This window comes from Pristiophorus japonicus, chromosome 12, assembly GCF_044704955.1.
Source record: "Pristiophorus japonicus isolate sPriJap1 chromosome 12, sPriJap1.hap1, whole genome shotgun sequence".
Classification (NCBI taxonomy): domain Eukaryota; kingdom Metazoa; phylum Chordata; class Chondrichthyes; family Pristiophoridae; genus Pristiophorus; species Pristiophorus japonicus.
The window spans coordinates 133,924,188-133,949,552 of record NC_091988.1 but is presented as its reverse complement, the minus strand read 5'-3'; the positions used below and the strand labels follow the sequence as shown (position 1 = coordinate 133,949,552).

General features: G+C 43.8%; 1 protein-coding gene across 10 annotated transcripts in view; it reads left to right on the top strand.

Annotated features, from left to right (window-relative positions):
• LOC139277473 (AP-1 complex subunit gamma-1-like) overlaps positions 1–25,365 on the top strand; it is a 159,576-nt gene that overhangs the window by 46,449 nt on the left and 87,762 nt on the right. For all 10 annotated transcript variants that reach the window (XM_070895968.1, XM_070895963.1, XM_070895972.1 and 7 more), the window contains 2 exons: positions 15,450–15,546; positions 18,439–18,515. In XM_070895968.1, the coding sequence (XP_070752069.1) occupies positions 15,450–15,546; positions 18,439–18,515 (174 nt within the window). The remainder of the gene's footprint in view (positions 1–15,449; positions 15,547–18,438; positions 18,516–25,365) is intronic.

Below are 25,365 nucleotides of genomic sequence, written 5' to 3'. Positions count from 1 at the left end.
TAGAAAAAAAAATATTTTGGGGCAATTTTTTTTAATGTGTTTTAATTGGGTTAAAAATAAACTTACCTTAATGGACAGGGTTTTTAATATAAAAATGAGTGATTAAATTTAATTTTTCTATGTTTTAAAACTCTTATGCAGGTAAAAGTAGGCTATATGCTTGTTTTTACCAGGTGTAAGAGTTTGAAGGACATTCGTTGAGCAAGAGTTGGGCAAATCGCCCAATTGCTGCCCTGCGGATGTCCTTCCTGCGGGGATGCATTGGATCTGTCAAAAGAAATTTTGACAGATTGCAGAATCCTGGATCTTGCCACATGGTCATTGCGCGCCGAGCACCGACTTTTGCGAGGCTTCGTACACACCCGACGAGGCCGCAATATTCGGCCTATTATGTCTGGTATCACTCTGCTCATTATAAAGTACCAAATCCTCCAACTTACCATGAGCAATGCTATGGAAGATCGGCCAGTAATCTAAAATTCTTGATTTGGCCTGCAAATCCTATAATACATGCCTCCGGTATCACTTTCCTGCCTTGCTGCTTCTGCTGTTTTTTGCGATTTAAATTTACACGCAGAATTGTCTTTTACTGCCTTCATTTGAGGTCTTCGCTTCAAGGCTTTGGCCTGTCTCAACTGCCTAGGTTTTGGATGGATATTTTTGTGTTGAAAATGAATTGCATGTCCTTGAGAATTCTGAAACAATAAATTCATCTAATCTTTCACGTTTAAAGTAATACCAAATGCTTCATTTTTACAAGATCTGACAAAGCCAGAGAAGGGAGCACAAATGTTATTGTTGAAATATGTATTTTTGTTGCATTATAATCCTAGATTTTCTTTAAAAGACAAACCAATTGAATTTTGAAACTTTTCAGTTAAATAGCGCAGTCTAAATTATATTATCTGTTCATGATTTATGAAACTAATTACATTATTGGACAATCATAATCTAACTAATTATAGCTATTAGTTATAGAATAACTGTATAGTCAGCAACTTGACTCGTTGAAATTTCATGGTTAAAACTGACTTAAGGCAGGACTCTGGGAACACCACACTAGTGGCTCAGCCTAGATTCTCAGGGCATCCGCACCCATGATACTTTCAGCCCCTCCCCTGTGGTGCTCATGGACCTCTGAATCTGCGTCTGCACTGCCGGATGCTAGCCCCCTCCATGTTGCCAGATCCTGAGACCTGTCCCATGCTATCATACCCCAAGAGCCCTAACTGCCTCCGGAGCCCCCCATCCGTCTGACCTTCAGTTGTCCTCCAGTGCTGTGCTTGTTGCCTTTCGGCCTCCTGTGTGTCCTCGGCACTTTTTTTTAAAGAGTAAAATCAAATGTATAGGTAAAGGAACATGCAATAGTTAAGGCCACTTATTTATGGTTTCCATTGACAATCATGGAATTCCATCTACAAAACACTGGTAAAATTCCAGAATAATGTAAAATGGCTATAGTTCAACCACAGGAGTTAATTCCCATTAAGTCTAACCACTGTAGCTAATTTCTTCCCTCACATGATTTGTGTGTTCAGAAAAAATAGTTTACAACAAACAGAACCATTTGGTGTCAGCCAGACAAAGAAGAGCTTCTACTCTGGGTCAGGTGGCCTTGGGCCCTAGATAAGAACTACAAACCAGATAGTAATGTGACTGGCATTGTGGAATGAGTTGTCGTAACTCCATTATCAGTATAGCATACTATCCTGCTGAAGTTCCCACTGACAGACCATTACAACTTTCGAAGACATGTCTGCATTTGTGTGACAACTTAGAAAGTGGCCTTTGATTGGTTAGGTTAGCTGAAATAGGATTTTTCTTTAAGGATAGGATTGCAAATTTGGGATCTGCTGCAAATATCTACTCTGGTTCTGTGGTGTTAGTCACTCTCAAGTGGTCCAGTCACCTTGTGGAAATTGGCACCCATTGCCCTTTCTTTAATGCAGTAGCGGGACCCAGGAGTGTAACTCTGTACCTCCATCGTGTTCTGGACTGGTTTTCCATGTCTTGCACACATGTAGTTCTTTAATTTCACTGAAAGCAGATAGAGTTAACATTAGCTGAGGTAGTGTTCGTTTTGATTCCTAAGCTGCTTTATCCCATAGTAGGCAAATCATACAGAACACTGCGTCTGATGAGAAATACTTTGTACAATCATGTTCAGTTACAAAAGTAAAGAATGTGCATTCGCTAGGCTGCTTCAGTGAACTCTTTAATTAACATAAAGGCACCAACTCTCCCTGACCAGGATAGAAATTCTCTTTGCAGCCTGCTGCTGCTGCTGGAGTCCCTCAATTGGTGTCTGCCCAGACCCCCCACCCACCCCAATCCACAAAATCATATCAGCTGGTCAACACCAAAGTGCTGAATGTCTTCCTGGATGGCCAGACATTGCTAATGGACACGGATTTAAGATAATTGACAAAAGGACCGAAGGGAGGACGAGAATCTTTTTTATGTAGCGAGTTATGATCTAAAATGCGTTGCCTGAAAGGATGGTCCAAGCTGATTCAATAGCAACTTTCAGAAGGGAATTTGATATATACTGCAGTTGAAAAGGACAAATTTTCAGGCCTATGGGGAAAGTGCACGGGAGTGGAACTAATTGGATAGCTCTGTCAAAGAGCCGGCACAGGCACGATCGACTAAATAGACTCTTGTGCATTAAGATTCTATGATGGGTATTGAAGGTTAGACTCTGTTCATGTATGTGGAAAAGATTTCTGAAAAGTGTAAGGTTTGGAAGGTTAAACAACAGCTCAAGAAGGTATCGCCAAGGTTTTCAAGGGGAAATGTCCTGGAGGTTTTAAAGAGTCTTGGGGAAGTTGAGAGTTTTAAGAATGTAAAATATCAATTTTGTATGTTTCCAAGCAATAAGAAATGCACCACATATGTAAAAGTCAGAAAGCCAGTCGGTGAAGAATAGAAGATCATCATCATAGGCAGTCCCTCGGATTCGAGGATGACTTGCTTCCACTCTAAAACTGAGTTCTCACATGACTGAGGAGTCCAATGCGGGACCTACAGTCTTTGTCAAAGATGGTGCAGACAATAGTTGAAGGAAAGGGTGGTTGGGGAGCCTGGATTGACGCACGCTCCTGCTGCTGTCTACGCTTGGTTTCTGCTTGTTCTCGGCGATGGGACTCGAGCTGCTCAGCGCCCTCCCAAATGCTCTTCCTCCACTTTGGTCACTTGTGGGCTAGGGATTCGCAGGAGTTGGTGGGGATGTTGCACTTTGTCAGAGAGGCTTTGAGGGTGTCCTTGAAGCGTTTCCTCTGCCCACCTGGGGCTCGCTTGCCGTTTCGTACAGCGTACAGTGCTTGCTTTGGGAGTCTCGTGTCGGGCATGCGGGCAATGTGGCCCGCCCAACTAAGCTTATTGAGCGTGGTCAAAGCTTTGATGCTGGGGATGTTGGCCTGAGCGAGAACACTGATGTTGGTGCATCACAAGCGTTTATTCACAGACACACACATTACATACTGTGCACCCCTTTCCCAGCCTTCTCCTCTATATGAGAGCAATTAATTCCCACCACTTGCAAACAATTAACACTCGATAGCTATACATCACTTAAGTATAAATAACACACAAGTCAACAAAGGAAAGTTACAGTACGTAACAACTTCGTCAAAATAGGAAGAAAGATGCAGTGACGTGTCTGATGTGACTCCCAGGGCAAAGACAAAGGAGCACTGTCTGACATGACATCCAGCCTGGTGTTCCAGGAGAGCTCGTATGATTTTTACTAAGGGTCAGCTTTAATACTGGAGGACAACCAGTGATTCATTAAGTATAGACTTTGAACTTAAACTTCGAGTGTGCTGTAATCTTTGGCATTGAACATAACTGGTGTTTTGTTACTAAGCAAAACCCAGCTAACGTGGAGATAGTTGGATGCTTACAAATAAGTTAGTTATGCTTCTGATTTAAGTTCTGTTAATTTGTTGTTTAATAATCCATTTACTTTTTATTATAATCATCAATACCTAACCTTGTAATGGTATTGTAATGGTTCCTTGCAACAGTAGTAACTAAAGTAGTTTTGGTAATGTACCAATGTTCAATTTGGTCTGTGATATCTCTAGCATGAAGGAGTTAAATTTTGATTCACTGGTGGAATGTGGTTTTGCTGTTGACTAATCTGGTTTGGCCAATAATTAATATATTTTGGACTGTTTTATGTACATCAGTCTGGAAGAAGCCAATTTAGGTATTGTGTGTGTTACATATATATTAGCCTAGATATAAAGCATCAGAATCTGATCTCATATGTATATGTTGATTAAAAAGGTTGGGGGAAATCTGTTTAATCCACTAATACAGGCTGTATGTTGGCATGCAGGTACAGCAGGCAAATGGTATGTTGGCTTTCATAGCTGGGGGATTTGAGTATAGGAGCAAGGAGGTCTTACTGCAGCTGTACAGGGCCTTGGTGAGGCCTCACCTAGAATATTGTGTACAGTTTTGGTCTCCTAACCTGAGGAAGGACATTCTTGCTATTGAGGGAGTGCAGCGAAGGTTCACCAGACTGATTCCTGGGATGGCGGGACTGACCTATCAAGAAAGACTGGATCAACTGGGCTTGTATTCACTGGAGTTCAGAAGAATGAGAGGGGACCTCATAGAAACGTTTAAAATTCTGATGGGTTTAGACAGGTTAGATGCAGGAAGAATGTTCCCAATGTTGGGGAAGTCCAGAACCAGGGGTCACAGTCTTAGGATAAGGGGTAAGCCATTTAGGACCGAGATGAGGAGGAACTTCTTCACCCAGAGAGTGGTGAACCTGTGGAATTCTCTACCACAGAAAGTTGTTGAGGCCAATTCACTAAATATATTCAAAAAGGAGTTAGATGTAGCCCTTACTACTAAGGGGATCAAGGGGTATGGTGAGAAAGCAGGAATGGGGTACTGAAGTTGCATGTTCAGCCATGAACTCATTGAATGGCGGTGCAGGCTAGAAGGGCTGAATGGCCTGCTCCTGCACCTATTTTCTATGTTTCTAAGGATCTACCCATGGCTTCCTTGTTTCTCCTCCACATACTGCTGCTTGGCAAGATATAACATCAGGTTCCTTGTGTACACTGACAATACCCAGTTCTACCTCACCACAACCTCTCTCAACCTCTCCATTGCCTCTGTTGTCAGAGTGCTTATCTAACATCAGTCTTGGATGAGCTGAAATTTCTTCCAACTAAACATTGGAAAGACCAAAGCCATTGGTACAAATGCCGTTCCCTAGCTACTGATTCCATCCCTCTCCTTGGCCACAGTCTCTGGTAAACCTCCATGTCCTATTTGACCTGAAGCTCCTCCATCACTAAGACCCCCTGCATACATCTCTTAATATCTCCCATCTCCCCCCGCCTCAGTCTATCTGCTGCTGAAATTCTCATCCATTCTTTTGTTACCTCCAGCCTCAACTATTCCAATGCTCTTTTGGCTGGCCGCCCATCTTCCACCTTCCATAAACTTGAACTCATCCAAATCTCAGCAGCCAGTATACAAGCTCGCATCAAGTTCTCTTATCACCCCTGTGCTCGCTGACCTACTTTGGCTCCCAGTCCATCAATGCCTGGATTTTAAAATTCTCATCCTCGTTCAAATCTCTCCAAGGCCTCGCCCCTCCTAATCTCTGTAATCTCCTCCAGCCCTACAATCGTCTGAGAACTCTGTATTCCTCCAACTGTTGGCTTTTGTGCAACCCCACCACTTCCTCCGACCCACCATTGGCAACTGTGCCTTCAGCTGTTTAGGCCCTAAACTCTGGAATTCTGCCCCCCCACCCCCCAAATCTTTCCGCTTCTCCACCTCTCACTTCCCCTTCAAGACACTGTTTAAAACCTACCACTCTGTTCAAGTGTTTAGTTACCTGTCCTAATGTATGTTTCTTTGGCTCGTTGTCAATTTTTGGCATCTTACACTCCTATGAAGCTCCTTGGGATGTTTTGCTACTTTAAAGGCACTATATAAATGCAAGTTGTTGGGAGCAGAGTTAGAGAGCAACAGACTGCACTTGCTTCTTGGGTGAATTTAATTAATAGCCAGAAGTAATTGGACTTAATTCCCCAACTTGTGTTAAGCTGATTTGGTACGCATGACTGCTGAACTGATCCAGATGATCACATCTCCTGGAATTTTAAATGGAGTGGTTATGTGCATGAAAATCTTTGTGCTCTTCTGCGCATGCACGCCATGGACTCCGCTCCTTTTTGCACCTGCGCGCTCAATTCGGTCGCGCTTGCGCAGTACAATAAATGAGGGAGCCGGAAGTTGGGTCGAAACATATTGCTGTGCCTGGAGCAGCTGCTCGAGCCCTGGAGCCTCGAGGACTTTTGCCTAGTATGTCGTTGTGATTAGTTACAAACATTTTCGTAGTCTTCTGAGAAAGAGAGAAAGGGAGAGAGAAAGGGAGAGAGAAAGGGAGAGAGAAAGGGAGTGGGGGGGGAGAGGAAATCGTAGGTGAGAGGCAGGCGGCGGGGGGGTGGGGACAGAGAGACAGGCAGGGGCCGGCGAGAGAGGGAGGCCCGGCGGGGGGGGGGGCGAGAGAGGGGGGCTGGGGGGGTGAGGCGAGAGAAGGGGGGTGAGGTGGGCGAGGGGGAGGGGTTGGGCGGGAGAGAGAGGGGGAGGCGAATGGGAGGGGAAGGGAGAGAGGCGAGAGAAAGAGGGAGGGGGGAGGCGAGAGGGAGAGGGGGGGAGGCGGGAGAGAGGGGGGGGAGGCGCGAGAGAGGGGGGGAGGCTGGAGAGGGGGGAGGCGGGAGAGGGAGAGGGAGAGGCGGGCAAGCGAGCGAGGAGGGGATGCGGGAGAGCCAGTGAGGGGGAAGGCGAGCGAACGAGAGTGGGGGGAAGGTGGGCCAGGGGAGGAGGCGGGTGGGCGACCGAGCGACGGGGGGGTAGGAGGGGGAGGGGGGGAGGCAGGCGAAAGAGAGGGAGGAGGCGGGCGGGAGAGAGAGGCGGGCGGGGGAGAGAGAGAGTGGGGGTGTGTTGGTAGAGAGAGAGAGTGTGGGGGTGGGTTGTAGAGAGGGAGTGGGAAGGGAGGGTGAGACGAGGGAGGGAGGGGGGAGGGAAGGTGAGACGAGGGAGGGGAGGGAGGGAAAGATGGCTGGGGGGGGGGGGGAGAGAGAGAGACACACAGACAGACCGGGATGGGGGGAATAGGAGGGCGAGAGGCAGGGCGGGCGGGGGTCAGTGGGAGAGTGGCAGAGAGAGGGAACCTGATGGGGGGAGGGGTAGAGAGCAGAGTGGGGTTCGAAAAAGAATATGATCCAGGTCTAAGTGGAGGTTGAGAACATGATCCAGATGGTAAGATGTATCACGTTCTTCCAACCCCACCCCCTTGACACCCACACCACGTTCTCCCCCTCCTCTCCTGGTTGATTTCTTGGTAAGCTCAGTGTATGTATGACATGTGACATCATCATTGGAGTAGATGAAATCTGGAAGTCACAACACTTGTCACTATTCACTTCAAACGCAATAAATCTGTTGACAATCCATTACCCCCACACAATGCCGCATCTATGGTGGGGGTGGGGAGTTTTCAGGAACTTGTTGGAGGGGGGAAGAAGGTCATGAATCTGTGGGGTTGGGCGGGGAACTTGAGCTGGGGGAAAAGGTCAGGAACCCGAGGGGGTCGGTGAGAGAAGGTGGTCAGGAACACTGTCAGGAGGCGAATGTCAGAAACTTGGGGGAGCGAGGGATGAGGGAGAAAGTCAGAAACCTGGGCTGGGGCGAAGTTCAGGCACTTGGACAGTGGGGGATTTGGGAAGAACTTGTTTGGTGGGGTGGGTGTAGGTCTTAGCCTGTGAGAGTGAGCCCTGTCTGTTCCAAGTGAGCTCTGCTCTGTCTGGAGTCAGCAGTCAGAATGGCTCGAATTACACTTTGCAAAGTCACTGATTACATTCTCATTATACATCCCAGAGAAACTGCTGGGTGTGTCTTATCCTTCAAGGGGACCAATCAGCAATCAGGACTTGTGATCAAGGGGACCCAATCAGAGCTTTATTTGTCACAAATAAACATGTCCAATTTTAAAGCAGTTGTGTGTTGCTATTAAAATACAAGAATCCACAGACCATGAGTAACTTGTAAATGCACAAAATGTTTTTTTTTTTGGCAAGTCTGAAAGTGGAGAGACAAAGCAATGGTGATTGCATTCCGATCAGATAGAATAATATATAATGATAAATGACTTCGTAAGATGAAGTTGGTCACTTGGTGTTTTTTTACCTTCAAGTTAAGCATAAAGCTTGGGTGGAAGTAAACCAAATAGAAAGAGCTAACACAAGTTACTTCAAAAGGATATTGAATTCAAGGAGGTACTGCAACAGTCCGCTTAAGCAACCCAACCCAACTGCCTGGTAGCAACACTGCATGTCACTGAAGAGTGCTAAAGAAAGGGTGCAACTTTAAGAAAACAAATGACTTCATATAACAGCTTGCCCATTTGTTCAAAAATTGAACAAAAGGAAAGAAGATATTGCAGATGCTGGAAATCAAACAAAAGCAGAAAATGCTGGAAATGCACTGAACCGATCAGGGAGAGAACAGGTAAGTTAAAGTTTCATGTGAGGACCCTTTGTTAAAGGGTCTGCACCTAAAACATTAACCTTTTGTTTTCTCCAAGAATGCTACCTGACCAGCTGAGTATTTTCAGCATTTTCTGTTTTTAGAACTTGCCTTTCTCAATAAATAATTGAGGTTCAAAATTACTTAAAAGCCCCATCTCCCTTCAAGGATTGTTAGATGAAGCCCAGAAGCCCGAACATGGTAGCGATCACTCAGGAATGGCCCCGCAGTCTTTTTACCAAAACCGCACAATCCCCAGTGCATGTGGCCCACAGCCAGCTCTCAAGGACTCAACCTGGGAATGTGAAATGATCACAGACCGTGGGTTTTCTAATCGCCCAAAAAGACTGAATAAAATGCTACCTGACCAGCTGAGTATTTTCAGCATTTTCTGGGTTTTCTAATCGCCCAAAAAGACTGAATAAAATCATGCTTAAAGACTAGATATCTCCATTTCAGAACATTTAATTTCAGAACAGTGATATTTGAGGGGGAAAAAAGAGAAAAGAATACGACCCATTAAGATTGGAGCCCAGGGTCGCTCACATTTCAACCAATGTTTCACCTTGAGTGAGAGTCATACTCCTAAACCAATGAGCCCATTTAACAGTGGTTAAATCGCCTGGATCATTTAGGCCCTATATCCAAACAAGATCGACCTTGGGTTCTGTTTCTTTGTGACCTTTAAGGTTTAAATGTGGACACACTGAACTACAGTAAATGGTGAACTTTCCCAGAGCTATGTGAGCTGGTAAAATTGGAATTGTAAATATTCCATGCCAAACAACAAAGGTAAGGCTGTGGCACATATTTTGCAGAGACAGACGTAGTGAATCCTGAGGAAGAAAAGGAGTTTGCTTGGAGTGTTAGAATAATTCACTCAGCGATTTCTGTAGAAGTTCCTCTTCCAAATAGGTAGTTGTTCTTCCTGTTACACCATTGTGGTCGAGTGTGGTCAGTGCTTCAATGCTGAGGATGTTTGCCTGATCGAGAACACTGATGTTGGTGCATATATATCGTCCCAGTGGATTTGCAGGATCTTGCGGATGCAGCGCTGGTGGTATTTCTCCAGCGCTTTGAGGTGTCTACTGTATATGGCCCACGTCTCTGAGCCATATAGGAGGGCGGGTATCTCTGCCATTTGACACAAGACTCCCAAAGCAAGCGCCCTACTCGGAACTCCTACATGGCAAGCGAGCCCCAGGTGGGCAGAGGACATTTCAAGGACATCCTCAAAGCCTCCTTGATAAAGTGCAATATCCCCACTGGCACCTGGGAATCCCTGGCCCAAGACCGCCCTAAGTGGAGGAAGAGCATCCGGGAAGGGCGCTGACCACCTCTGGTCTCGTCGCCGAGAGCATGCAGAAACCAAGCGCAGGCAGCGGAAAGAGCGTGCAGCAAACCAGACTCCCCACCCACCCTTTCCTTCAACGGTTGTCTGTCCCACCTGTAACAGAGACTGTAATTCCCGTATTGGACTGTACAGCCACCTGAGAACTCACTTTTAGAGTGTAAGCAAGTCTTCCTCGATTTAGAGGGACTGCCTATGATGATGATGATGATGATGATGATGACACCATTGTGTCAAAAACCTACAAGGTCTGGCCAGTGTGTGTTGTTGGACTGCTTTCTTGTTGTTTTTCATTTTGTTGCTTTAAACATTAGATTACACACACACACACAGTTGTAGTAATGCAGGATCAGGTCTTTATTGAAACCTCATACTATCCACAACCAGTATAAGTTCACAAGTCTTTTCATACTACACAAAACCAGTATGAGAGCTCCTGAGACACACATTTCTGATTCCAGTGTGGACACAAACTGCTGAGACGCACACTATCTGATTCCAGTGTGAGCTCCTAAACATTATTCCTTTACATTTATTATACTAATTTTCACCATTGATCACTACATTCCATGCATACTATCAATAAATCATGGTGCATCAAAGGTACATACAAATGCGAACAGAATAACAACATAAACTAAACAACCAGACATTCAACTCTTCTAATTGCTGCAATAAATCTCTTGGCATCCATTTTATTGCTTTAACACTTGCAGGTGATCAAATTGACACAATCGGATATGTCTCAATGACTCTCTCACCACCTTTCCTGTGAGGATAGCATTTGCTTTGAACTCTTCTTGCCCAATTTATAACCCATGCTCAACAGAAAGCTGTTTTAACTTTTAACCCCATTATGTGCTGATCTCTCGGACTGCGCAGAAAGAATAGCGAGTAGTGTGAACCCTGGTTCCCACATGCGGGATCTGTTTAAGGCAATAAAAGCTAGGTCTGTCTGTGGATATGTACCCAGTTAACACGGTGCCTGACTCATTGCAGATAGCGGGTAGGGAAATACTGAAACCTTCACTAGTAATGGTTAAAAGCTCACAACATTCGGGAAAGTGTGCTTGGAGGAACTTCTACCCGTCAAAATTACAGGAAAAGTCGACCTTACTGGAAGATGAATTCCAGGAAATCTCCAAAGAGAAGCAGGAACTAAAATCCACAAAGAGCATCATGTCAACCAAATGTCTGTGGCAGGGACTGAAATAATAACTTTTATTGATATAGCACCTTTAACGTAGTAAAACGCCCCAAGGCGCTTCACAACAGTGTTACAGACAAACGGATAAATTTGACACCGAGCCACAGAAGAAATTAGGGCAGATAACCAAAACCTTGTTTAAAGAGGTCGGTTTTAATGAACGTCTTAAAGGAGGAAAGAGAGGTAGAGAGGCGTAGAGGTTTAGGAAGGGAGTTCCAGTGCTTGGGGGCCCAGGCAGCTGAAAGCACATCCACCGATCGTTGAGCAGTTATAATGAGGGATGTTCAAAAGACCAGAATTTGAGGAGCGCAGACATCTTGTGGGGTTGTGAGGCTGAAAAAGATTACAGAGATAGGGAGGGGTGAGGCCATGGAGTGATTTGTAAACAAGGATGAGAATTTTGAAATCGAGGCTTTGTTTAACTAGGAGCCAAAGTAGGTGAGAAAGCACAGGGATGATGGATGATTTTGACTTGGTGTGGGTTAGTACACGGGCTGCTGAGTTTTGGATGACTTCATGTTTACGTAGTATGGAACGTGGGAGGCCGGCCAGGAGTGAGTTGGAGTAGTCAAGTCTAGAGGTAACAAAGGCATGAATGAGGGTCTCGGCAGCAGAAGAGCTGAGGCGGGGACGGAGGTGGGCAATGTTAGAGGTAGAAAATGGCGGTTTTAGTTATGCCGCGGATGTATGGCTGGAAATTCATTTCGGGGTCAAATATGACACCTAGGTTGTGAATAGTCTTGTTCACCCTCAGATTGATGCTAGGGAGAGGGATGGAGTCAGTGGTTAGGGGACGCAGTTTGTGGCGGGGACCAAAGACAACGGCTTCGGTCTTTCCAATCTTTAATTGTAGAAAATTTCTGCTCATCCAGTACTGATGTCAACAAGCAATCTGACAATTTAGATACCAAGTAGGGGTTGAGAGAAGTGGTGGAGAGGTAGAGCTGGGTGTCGACTGTACGTGTGGAAACTGACGCTGTCTTTTCGGATGATATCGCCAAGGGGCAGCATGTAGATGAGAAATAAGAGGGGACCAAGGACAGATCCTTGGGGGACACCAGAGGTAACTATGCCGGTGTGGGAGGAGAAGCCATTGCTGAAGATTTTCTGGCGGTGATTAGATAGATAAGAATGGAATCAGGCGAGTGCAGTCCCACTTAGCTGGATGTTGGTGGAGAGGCGAAGGAGGAGGATGGAGTGGTCAACTGTGTCAAAGGCTGCAGACAGGTCCAGAAGGACGAGGAGGAATAGTTTCCTTTGTCACAGTCACAAAGGATGTCATTTGTGACTTTGATGAGAGCAGTTTCGGTACTGTGGCAGGGGCGAAAGCCAGATTGAAGGGATTCAAATGTTGAATTCATGGAACGATGATCTCGGATTTGGGAGGCAACAACACATTCAAGTACTTTAGACAGGAAAGGGAGGTTGGAGATGGGGCAAGCAAAGTGGGGTCACGGGTCTTTTTTGAGGAGGGGGCGATGACAGCAGATTTGAAGGAGAGGGGAACAGTACCTGAGGACAGAGAACCGTTAACAATGTCTGCTAACATGGGAGTCAAAAAAGGAAGTTGGATGGTCAGCAGTTTACTGGGAATAGGGTCAAGGGAGCAGGAAGTGGGTCTCATGGATAAGATGAGTTTGGAGCGATTAAGAGGGGCGATCAAAGAGAAACTAGAAAAAGATATGAGTTTAGGGCTAGGGCAGGTGGGAGCGTCAGATGAAGTTTGGCCCTGTAGGCTAGGTGAAGGAAGGAAACTCGCAGAGGCAGCTGATCGGATGGTCTCAATCTTTGATACAAAGAAGTCCATGAGCTCCTCACACTTGTTGTTGGAGGTGAGTGTGGTGGAGAAGGGAGAGGGGTTTAAGGAGACGGTTAGCAGTAGAGAATAGTAGCCTAGGGTTATTTTTGCATTCCAGAATGATCCTGGAATAGTGAGCAGTTTTTGTAGACAAGGGTAGGAACCGGTAGTGTTTTATGTATTTGAACCAGATCTGGCGGTGAATGCCTAAACCTGTTGTCAGCCACATCCATTCAAGACTGCACCCTTTTGACTTGAGGGAGCGAAGATGTGGGCTGTACCAGGGGGAATGGCAAGCGTGGAAGAGAGTAATCATTTTAATAGGGACTAGGGCATCAAAGGTGGTGGTGAGGGTGTGATTGAGCAGATCGGTGGCTGAAGAAATGTAATTGTTAAGAGGGCCAAAGGTTGGACAGTTTCGAGTTGATAAGTGCAGTAATAGAGTTTGGAGAGTTTTTTTTCCTGGGGCGGATGCAGAAAAGAAGTAGGTAGGGAAAGGGGATGTGGTTCGATAGTGATACAAGGAAATGGTCAGAGATGGCTTTATCTTTTAATTGATACAATTGGAATAGAAAGGCCACGAGAAATTGCAAGGTCAAGGAGAAGGCCGTGGATATGGGTTGAAGAATTTACATGGAGGGAGAGGTTAAGGGAGGACAGGAGGGTGGTGAATTTAGGGGAGAGAGAACAAGATGAGTTGAGATGGAAATTGAAATCACCGAGGATGAGAAGTCGCTCGGTGCAAAGGCTGAGGGAGGAAAGCAGTGAGGATATATCCGTGCTAAAGTTTTTATCATGTTTAGGTGGGCGGTAGAGAACGAGAATTTTGAATGAGAGGTTAGAGGGGTGGAATAAGGCGAGATGTTCAAAAGGTTAGAAAGTGCCGGAGGAGTAAGGGGATAGACCAAGGTATGAGTTAGTGATGAGAGCTATACCCCCACCATGGTGGTCTGGGTGGGGCAAGTGGTAGAAGGTATGGTTGGGAGGGGAGGCTTTGATTAAAGGAAATGTGTCATTATCCTTCAACCAAGTTTCGTTAGTGCCATGATGTCAATGCATTCATCCATGATAAGGTCATGGATGGCAAGGGCCTTGTTTGAAAGTGAACGGACATTTTGTGAGGAGATTTTGGGAACATTCGATGGCTGATCGACTACCAGAATACACACGGTCATTGGTTGGAGGAATGAGTTGTACGGGAAGGAGATTTGCAAGGTTAGCCTTCCCAGGACAAGCTGGGTGCTAAGGGCAGTGAGAGATTAGGATTAGTAGTGCAACTTACAAGAGAGCTGGTTATATAAACATAACCAAGATTTGTTTTTAAATGAAAAACTGTTCAACAATTGGAAATATTGCAGTAAAACCATGGCACTAATGTATATCTTCGTACAAGCACAAGAGATTCACAGTGACTCTGAAGTACACGGGTGGGGGGGGAAATGAGCGAGATATGGGGAACAAAGTTTAGGATAAGCTGAAATTTATGGAAAGTGCAGGTTGGAAATAGTCAAGACTGGAGATTACAAAGGTATGGATGAGTCAAATCAAATATTTGACTTTTCCTGTTGATATAAACCAATGGCACTGATAAGAGGTTTACGTTATATCCCATAATCCCCCTGTTGTTACTAAACAGTGCCACTCCTGCCTTGTCTGATTATTTGTCAGTAAGCTACAGTGGGATAGTTGAATAGACACTGTCTTCAGCCTGATTGTGTTACCAAATTCAGTATCATTTACTTGTCTTTTTGTTTTGATAATTTTTGCAATGCAGGCAGGGAAATTGATTTCAGTTTTTTTTAAGCATTTGGCCCTAAAAAAACTTATGAAAATGCTATTTTTCAGTTTTTTATGGAATTACTCATGCCAGCTTGGTGCTTTCAGTCGGAGCTGCAGTGATTGACATGACATGTTAAATCTAGCTTACAGCTCTCAGTTTTGAACAGTGCTCTCCTATTTTTATGACTGAATATAAGTTGCTGCCTTATATTTAGCCACCCCAATAATCCATCAATGACGGCAGGCAGACGAGCCATATTGAGTGGGGTTGTGCAACCCCTGACGAGGCGGAAGAACTTTGCTAAGCACCACTGCTGTCTCTGATCTACTAATGATGCTGGGCAGCAGCAGCTACTGATAAATGAGGCTGCAGTGGCCTCGGCAGCACCAGGTAGAGTGGCTTGTTCTTTCTTTAAACTCTTGTATCCCTTGTCCCAAAGATACAGTGTACTTCCTGGGTTAATGCCGACCCAACCACGAATGGTGGTCAAATTGGTCATCTGGGGATAGAAGTCACAATGGACTTAAAGTCTTTCATTTGATTTAGTGGTAGTTTGTGTTTAGTCGTTATAAAGTGCATATGAAGTAATCGTATATGTCGGACTTCATGGCACTTGTATTAAAATGGAAAAACTTACTACTATTCTGCTTTGTCTTTTGCAAGAATTTCAAAGGTTTGGTTGGCTGTTTGATAGTGTCTGGTGCTTACAGAAATGACTCACTGTTGACTGATGTCTTGTTCACAGGCTGCACTGGCTGCTGTACATGTAATCAGGAAAGTACCAGAGCTGCTGGAGATGTTTCTGCCTGCCACGAAAAACCTCCTTAATGATAAGAATCATGGTATGTGGCCCCCATTCCCATGGATAATGGTTTGGACTGCAATTCCACTTTTTTCTGTTGTAGTCTGTCTTTTGTGAGTCCCATAGGCCAGACCAGGTAAGGATGGCAAGTTTTCTTCTCTGAAATACATTCGTGAACCAGGTTTTTGCAGCAACTTAACTGCTTCACGATAACTTAGAATCATAGAATGTTACAGCACAGAAGGAGGCCATTCGGCCCGTTGAACCCATGCCGGCTCTCTGCAAGAGCACTTCAGCTGGTCCCACTCCCCCGCCCTTTCCCCGCAGCCCTGCATTTTTTTTTTCCTTCACATTCTTATCCAATTCCCAATTGAAGCTGCCTCCACCACCCTTTCAGGTAGTGCATTCCAGATCCTAACCACTCGCTGCGTAAAAACAAATGATTCCTCAATTCGCCTTTGGTTCTTCTGCCAATCACCTTAAATCCCTTTTACAGATTTTTATTTCCAGATCTATTTAATTTTTTTTAACTGAAATCAAATTCTCAAACTGCAATGGTAGGATTTGAACTCTCCTGCTTTGGATTATTAGTCCAGTAACAATCACTACACCACCACACTTTAAAAAAAAAAAAGGACTCCCAAGTATTCAGAAAATAAAGAATTGATGCACTCAGAGCTAATGCCCTAATTTAATGAAGAAGTAATGTATATAGAATAGAAGTGAGTAATCACATGCCCAATGGATTTGGGTAAGTTCATAGTGTGAATGAGGGTCATCAAACCATAAGGTTGATGTGCAGCCTTGAAAACGTTCCCTGGTACCTGTTACTGTTTATACATTTTATTGCCTTAATTTGTGGTTCTTGTTTTTATTTTTGGTCGGCCTTTGTTCTGGCAGTCACTACCCAGACAGTCCCATACCTGACGGCACATTTGATGCATGAGAATATTAACACTAAAGCAATAATGTACGTGACATCACAGCAGACTTATTGAAAAATAATTTGCAGTTGGTCACTGGAAAATATTGCTGCATTGGCTATACATCCAGTCAGGAGAGCGTGCCTTGTGAAATGAGAGGCTGTGCTAAAATATGCTTCCATTTCCTGTTCAGATGTATCTGCAATGAATGATACTGGCTGTTGTTTTTTGTATCTCCTCATTTTTAGATTGCTTTCATTTACAGTCTGTCTGAATTATACAGCGCAGTTTGTGCAGCTTCTCAATCTGACTGCAAAGGTCAATCTTCAAAAGAAAGAACAGAAAATCGGTACAAGCTTGTACGATAAGGAGAGTTTGAGCCAACAAATATATTTAAAGTGTCAAACGACTCTTTACGCTTGTCTCTGTACTTCTGATCATGATTAATGTTCCTAAGTTATGCTTTTCCCAGTTTGAATGCAGGTTTCCAAAAAACATTTTCTACAATTTTACATTAATTCAAACAAAGTGCCCCATAATTGCAACATAACATTACATTTGAGACTGCACCAAGATTTGGGAATTGTTTTGTTTTTTAAACAAATGCTACCAAATTTAGACCATTAACGCAGCGTATTTTCTGAAGTATTAGTTTTATTTTTTTTTAAATTGGCATTTCATATTTTGCTTTTACTTTGTCAGCTGTGTTTTGAAAGCTGGTGAATATAAAAAGGATGAAGTAATTAAATAAATATTATACTTGAAATGGTAGAATTTCACTGAAACCGAAAACAACATTGCACTTCATCGTGAAAGTAGGAATGTCTCACTTTAACACATGTTTGACCTGTCATACCAAATATTTGCTCATCCTGAAATTTCAGCTTGTTTCGTGGGATTTTTTTTTTTAAAGAGTAATTCTTTTTAAACTTAATTTTCTCCCTTTTCCTATCCCGAAGGCAAAGCTCTTCAACTATGATCTCATTGAATGGCGGAAAAGGCTCAAGTGGCTGAATGGCCTACTCCTGTTCCTATATTGCTGGGATACAATTTCACAGGTACTGGAAACCCTCCAGTACCTCATCATTCTTCTCGACAATGGGTGTCAGTGGACTATTTCACTTCAGGGGACCGAGTAAGAGTCACTCAGCCAAGGCTGTCCTCATCGCAGGTCCTCATTCACTTTTTTTCACTAGGACAATGATCAGGGTGGCAACCCCAGCTGATGTTATCCCACCTGTCCCTTCTCCAAGGTTGGTAGCATTGAAGCTAATTGCTGAGACCAGCCAGTTCGACACATTACAGACCAACGATTGAAACTGGGACCTTCCTAGTGCATCACTTAGTGTCGCACCACGGAGTGCACTTTTCAAGCAGCCGTTGGAACAACTCATGATTTCTTTTTCATGGGTCTTTTCTCCCTTTCCCAATTATTTGGTCTCCCTACAGCATGCATTATTCATGCAGAAGAGGATGGAAGTGTGGTCCACTCCAAACATCTCCAGTGCTGTTGGGAGGTGTGCGAGTGGCCCAGGGTGGCAGTCTTGCTTATTTCTATACCTTGGTTAGAGAGGGGCAAGTGCTCGGCCTTCACTTGGCACCTCGCCATAACCCACTGCTGAGATGGGTACCTTGCGGTGTGGAGGATCCTGGCTCTGACCTTGCATCCTGCCACTCCATGGGAATAGCATTTTATAGCTCCAGCAAGCTGATCAGCCTCGCCTCCTCGGCAATATTATATACTAACTTTGCTGATGAAGTAAGATATATCAAATGCATAATTTGTGTGTGTGGGGGGGGGGGTTAAAAAAAAAGATTTGTTGCATATCCCAGTATTCCTGTTTACAAGCTGGGTACAATCTCATGAGTTCTATTGCTGATGATTAGAGACTAGAACTGTCTGAGGGGGAGGTAGCTTGCAGGGGTCATCAGCATTGTATTCACTGCCTTGCCGTTAGTTTGGTGCATTCATCAGTTAAATCGCCTTTTCTCTTTCTTTGTCTTTAAAGGTGTCCTCCATGCTGCTGTTGTCCTTGTCATAGAAATGTGTAAACATAGCCCTGACACACACGCTTATTTTCGCAAGGTATAGCTACATCATGTTTACCATTGCTATCAGAAACCTGGTTTTCATATTGTAGTCATTTATGTCCAGCTTTCCATTTAATTTTGAAAAATGTAATTTGCTGAATACTACTAACCTTTTGCATTGTGCAGTTGCAAAAAAAGTAATTTCTTTTAAAATATCTGAAAAGTAAACCATCCAACATTTTTAATGCGCTTTGTTCTGTGAATGAAAAACTTGAAACTTGTTTTGGTGCAAACTTGTCTGTATATATACCGTTGTATGCTGTATATATACGTATGTCCTGCGTGCCATGGAAAATTGAGTTTGTGAAATGGACTTTGGGCTCCTCAGTTGCTTCATTGTAAAGCCACTGCTTAGTGAGTGGCTCAGTCATATAGACTGCAAGCTTCCAGGCTTGATCCTCAGTCTGTGTATGTGTATTAACCAGTCTTAGCTGGGTGGCAGGAGGGGCACAAAAAATTGACCTCGCTATCCATGGGAGGGGAAAAATATTCCTGCTGGAAGCTGTTCGGGTGCAGACGTCGTATGAGGACAGGATCAGGCTCGGGTGTGGTGACCCACTCAATTACCCCGTGTTCTCTCTCTCCCTTTGCTTCTGCATGGTAAACATGGCCACTTGGCAAGATATTGGAGGATGGCTGTTGTCCATGGAACCATAGCCCAGCCAGAGACAATACCTTCAATAACAGAGGGCGAAAACTGCAAGGTTTAAAAAAAAAACTGCAGTAAATTTGAAGTTACAAATACTTTATTTATGTCCTTTTTATATTTTTAAACTGTTAGTTTCTGGAGATGTAACTGGAAATGCCTCATGAATGCAGTGGGACAACTCAAAAGTTGAGCTGAGTCATGTTAAGCAGGAACTCTCGGTTGCATGGCCAGGCACTTACAGAGAATGTGTAATAGTCTTTGGATGCAGTATGAGGAGAATTTTAATTTCCCAATGGTGTCATCTATCACTTGGATTATATAAGATGTACAGAAATAGCTTTCAAAATGAATAACAGTTGAATGCAGGACTCTTGGGTCCTGAATATTGGGAGCTTCCCAGTAACAGATACTGTAGTTCAGAAAGGAACTGATGCTCCAGTTTAATTAAACCTGGCTGTGTCTTAATCTGTACTGTTTGCATCTCCTGTGACACAACCTGACCTATTGTTTTGACTCTTGTCATTTTCTCACCATGCTATGCACCTTCCCTGGCCAAGAGAATTGACTGGTGGCACCTAGTTTTGTGTGTGTGGCTATTTTCTCCCTTTTAGTCTTCTGCCAAACCGTGCCTTTATGGTGCCAGTTGCCCTCTGATTCCTTGCCTAAGTATCTGTTTTCACTGGATGTCACTGTCAATGGCGGTAACTGTCAGTTGTGCCCTCGAGCTCTCTATTGTTGACTCCTTCCAATCCCCATCCCCTCCATGCTATCAACTTGTACACCTCTATTTATTTAACCATCAAATAGCATTTGGCTGTTGCACTATTCCATTCCTTGGTCACAGACTGGTTTCTACCATTTTTGAGCCAGCCAATTTTGTTACTCAACCAGGGTTTGCAAAGGTTGAAAGATGTTTACAATAAAAGTATTAAATGCCTTTGTAAAGAGTTTTTGCTTAGCTTTCTCCCTCATGGCGATTCCTTGTAAAATGTATACATACAGACATCAGGCTATTCTCCCATGTTCTTAGCCGGCATCCATATATATGCATTTCTTCTACCCCCACCGTAGGGTGGGCTCTTCCATATTATGTAAATGAAGTTGACACAGCAAAATCAGCATGCTTGGCAGGAAAATCTACATATTATGTCTTGTCACGTTTCTGTCCCGCCACAGTTCCAAAACAGCTCTCATCAAAGTCACAAATGACATCCTATGTGACAGTGAAACTATCCCCCCTTGTCCTTCTTGACCTGTCTGCATACTTTAACACTGTTGACCACACCATCCTCCTTCAATGCTTCTCTTCCACTGTCCAGCTAAGTAGGACTGCCCTTGCCTGGTTCCATTCTGATCTATCAAGTCATAGCCAGAGAATCAACTTTCGAGGTTTCTCTTTCCACACCGTTGCCTCCGAGTCCCCCAAGAATCAATCCTTCGCCCCCTCCTATTTCTCATCTACGTGCTGCCCCTCAGCAACATCATCCGAAAACACATCAGGTTCCACATGTATGCTGATGACACTCAGCTCTACCTCACTACCATCTCTCTCAACCACTTCACTATTTGATGTCATATTGTCTGGCATCCAGTTATGGATGAGCAGAAATTTCCTCCAATTAAATATTGGGAAGACCAAAGCCATTGTCTTTGGTCCCCGCAACTAACTCTTGGTTCGCCACTGACTCCATCCCTTTCCCTGGTAACATTGAAGTTGAACCAGACTGTTTGCAACCTTGGAGTCGTATTTGACCCTGAGATGAGCTGCAGACCACATATCCATGCCATCACTGAAACCGTCTACTTGCACCTCCATAACATCGTCCGACTCTGCCCATGCTCAGCTCATCTGCTGAAACCCTCATCCTTTGAGCCTTTGTTACCTCTAGTCATAACTATTCCAATGCATTCCTGGCCAGCCCCCATCTTCCACCCTCCATAAACTTAAGCTCATCTAAAACTTTGCTGCTCATATCCTAACTCGCACCAAGTCCAGTTCACCTATCATTCCTGTGCTTGCTGATCGACATTGGCTCCTGGTTGATCGACCCCTCTATTTTAAAATTCTCATGCTTGTTTTCAAATCCCTCCCTTTCTCTGTAACCACCTTCAGCACAATAACCAACGTTCCCTCTAAGCTGCTCAGCTGCACGGGACCGGCTGATTCATTGATAAACTTTGCGCATGTGCGAAATGAATGGACCGTGCATTCACCACCCCCCACCCCCCCCCCAAAAAAAAAATTATAAGCAAACACTGTCTACAGCCCTCTGTTATCTGTGCTGTTCCAATTCTGGCCTCTTGCGCATCCCAGACTTCAATAACTCCACCATTGCTGGTCGTGCCTTCAGCTGCTGAGGCCCTGAGCTCTGGAATTCCCTCCCTAAACCTTGCCGCCACTTGACCCCGCTTTCCTCAAGATGCTTCTTAAAACCTACCTCTTTGACCGAGCTAATATCTCCTTACTTGGCTCGGTGTCAAATTTTGTTTGAGAACGTTCCTGTGAAGTACTATCTTAAAGGCGCTATATAAGTTCTTGCTGCAGCCACTTCCTGTAGAATTTTGTTAGTGTTTAAGCTGTGGTGTGATAGGACAAAGGTTTGTCTCCCAGGATTTTCCCTGTACAGGTGTGCTATATTTTGGGAATACCAAAGTGGATGAAAGAAGGTTTCCTGGAGCGTGAATCCACAACTACTCCCTGTGGACGTGAGTTCCACAATATAACCACTCTGTGTAAAGAGATTTCTCCTGAATTCCCTGTTGGACTTATTGGTGACTGTCATCTATTTATGACCTTTAGTTCTCGATACTTTTTCTTTACAGCTATCCTATCAAACTCTTTCATTATCTTTAAAGATCTCTATTGGGTCACCTCTCTGCCTTCTGTCTTCTAGAGAAAAGAGCCCTTGCCAGTTCACTCATTCCTGATAATTCTAACCTCTCAGTTCTGGTATCATCCTTGTGAATCTCTCTTGCACCTTCTCTAATTCCTCGATAATATGGAGACTAGAACTGTGCACAATACTCAGTCTAAACAAGGTTCTATACAGGGTTAACATAACTTCTCTGCTTTTCAGTTCTATCTCTCTAGAAACTAACCTCAGTGCTTAGTTTGTTCTTTTTATGGCCTTACTAACCTGTGGTGCTACTTGTAACGGTCCCAGCACCGATCCTTGTGGAACACCACTTTCCACCTTTTGCCAATCTCCATAGCTGCACACAACCCCTACGCTAGTTCCCTGTTTTGTAGCCAGCTTGCTATCCATTCTGCTACCAGTCCCCCAATCCACATGCTCAAACCTTAATCATATCTACTATCGAAGACCTTTTGAAAATCTAAATATATTACTTCTGCATTACCCTTGTCTACTCTTTCTGTTACTTCTTCAAATAAATCAATAAGCTTGCTCAAGCATGATCTTCCCTTTTGAAATCCGTGCTGACTTCTTATATTTTTGATTTCCTGATGTTTTTCTATTTACATCTTTGAATAAAAATTCCATTATCTTTCCTACCATCGACGTTAAGCTAATTGCTCTATAGTTTCCTGGACTTGCCTATCTCCTTTTTTAAATATAGAAATAATAATATAGCGATTCTTGTCCCTCTGAGTGCCTGCTCCAAAACATTGGCAGAATATCTCTCATGTCGTTTTGGGAACTTCTTGTTTGGGGAAAAGTATGCAACTGGGAGAGAAACTTGTAAAATAATTTACTTTTTAACATTGGCAAAAATAAAAAGCATATTGGTTAGGAGTGGGGACATGCAGCTCCCCCAATGGCAAGTGAACAATTGCACCATCCCATGTATAACTGAACCATAAGGATCATAAAGGTCCCAGGTTCAGTCGCGGGTCAGTGCTGAGTTAACTAGGTTTGGCTGCAGTTCTGGGAAGACAGAGCTAGGATACTTAATTCTGTTAGATATCCAGTGAGTCTTGTTAACAAGTGGACATAGTGGATTTGAAGGAGGACAGGGTCCGATTCAGCTGTGATGTTCCCCCATGCTCATACAGCCTGTCCACACTAGCTGTGTTGGTTCACTCATAAAGAATGATCACTTGAGTGAGGCACTGGAGACGCTCGGCACCTGTCAAACGGTACCGCTGCATGAGTCAATGCCTTCGGGAAAGAAGGCGAGAGACTGGGAGAGGGACAGAGCGGGTAGAGTTATTCCACTTTGTGACCTAAATTGTGGCACCTCACTTCCAAACCCTGATGTTTACTCTGTTGGTATCTAAACTCTCAAAGCTGCTAACTTTAGCCAGTGTGTAGTTTCTTTGCTCTGTCTGCGTTTGCCTGCTAATGAGTGCCTTTCCTTTCTTCCTGCTTTCATAATTTGGAATATAGAATGAGAAGGTAAGGCTGTAAACAACAAACAGGTTATCAAGGTTGCTGCAGGGAAGCTTTGATCTGTTTTATTTCAGAATCCGTGATCAGAAATAAGTCTGTAGGCTTAGCTAACATGGTCCATTATTGGGATCACGATCAGGAGCTTCTCTGAAAAGCCAAGCTCTCTCTGCCTGTACCAACTGCTAAGAAATGAATCCAAGAAACAATGCTGTACTTACCAAGCAGTTCTCTAGCAATAGAATCTAGTAAATCTCCATGTACTGCTGTGTGCTGTTTGTCAGTCCTATTAAAGCCACTATTTCACTAATGAACAGCCTACAGCTGGAAATGCTGTAGCCCAGCAGTGATGGAAAATGTACTGACTGTTAGATAAGGGTTACCTCAGAGAGGAGCAGGATTTTCGCACTACTACTGACAAAGTTATCAGTCCACACATCTCTACTCGTCAATAAGGTCCATGTTCTCATTTTTTTAAAATCTTGTTTTATGGTCTATGTTTGTCTTTCTGGATTATAAATTTACCTCAGTGTTCCTGAACTGGGTCCTGCGACATGCATCACTAGGGTTACTCCTGTCCAACTATTTTATTTTGACTGGAAATTTAAAAAATGGACACCTGAAGTTTGGTTTTAGAATGGAAGTCAATCATATTTTCCTCATTGAAACAATATGTATTGTATCGGATCTTTGGGGCATATAGTAAGTCATCTGACTTCCAGACCATTGCTCTCGGTGGTTGGTATGATTGAGAGCAAAGGCCATTTTCTTAACTGTAGGTTTTATTGATTAAACAACAACTATTTTTTTAAAAGGGCACTCATTCTAGGTATAAAAGTACTGAACTCACCAACACTCTTTGGAAGAGAAGACTGGGCCCATTAAATTTAATGAACTTGGTTAGCAATAGATTCAAACTGGAAGTAGCCAGTACAGTGAAACTTGGTAGATGCTCTGAACATTTTCAGTTACCTGTTTTTAGAATATTAATCGATACATTTAGTAGATCAACTTTTTAATTCAGTGAACCTGATTTGGCACTAATAAAACTCTTACTAGTTCCAGAGATGCACTCTGTCTTAGCTGTCTCTGTTGCCTTCATGTTGCTGGTTCTGTCTCTTTCCTCTTGTGGCTTACCATTATTTTCTACTTATCTCTGCATCATCTTTTTTGTTTCTCTCTCTTCTATTGTAATTCTTTCTCTCCCTTTTTTATTCTTTCACCAGTGGGAGTTATGAGTGCGGTTTGAGGGAGGCATCTGGCCAAGAGTAGCCAGGTTTTGGGTCCTGTGTTTGGGATGGTGGGTTTGTGATCTGTCTAGTGGTGCAGGCCTGCTTTGAATTGTTCAGTGATGGCAGAAGGTGAAGTTTTGTGGGTGGTGTTCCACTTCGATTGGTCAAGATCTGCTGCCTCAGCCCCACACACCAACTCCCCTGCATCTTCCCATCATCTGCTCCCACCGCCACAAATCCATTACAATGCACCCCCTGTATCCTTCCCTGCCCTTCAGTCTCCTTACCCTCTCCAATACCACTTGACCCCTCAGGGCAGCACCAGAGGTGGAAAGACATCAAGAAGAGAAAAATAAAAGTTAGGAGGGCATTGCAAATACATTGGTAAAGTGTATATTTACATTAAAGTTTAGCTTGAATTTCAAAAGTGAGCCTGAGAATGGAACAATAGTGCCACTTAGTGTTGGAGGGCTATATAAGGTAATTATAATAAGTACATACGTTACAGTTGAAAGTAATACCCAGACATGACAAAATGGAAGTGTGGCAAAACAGGAAGTATGTGCACTGAATGCAAGACTTTAATATATAGATCGATAAACAGGTTATTCAGTT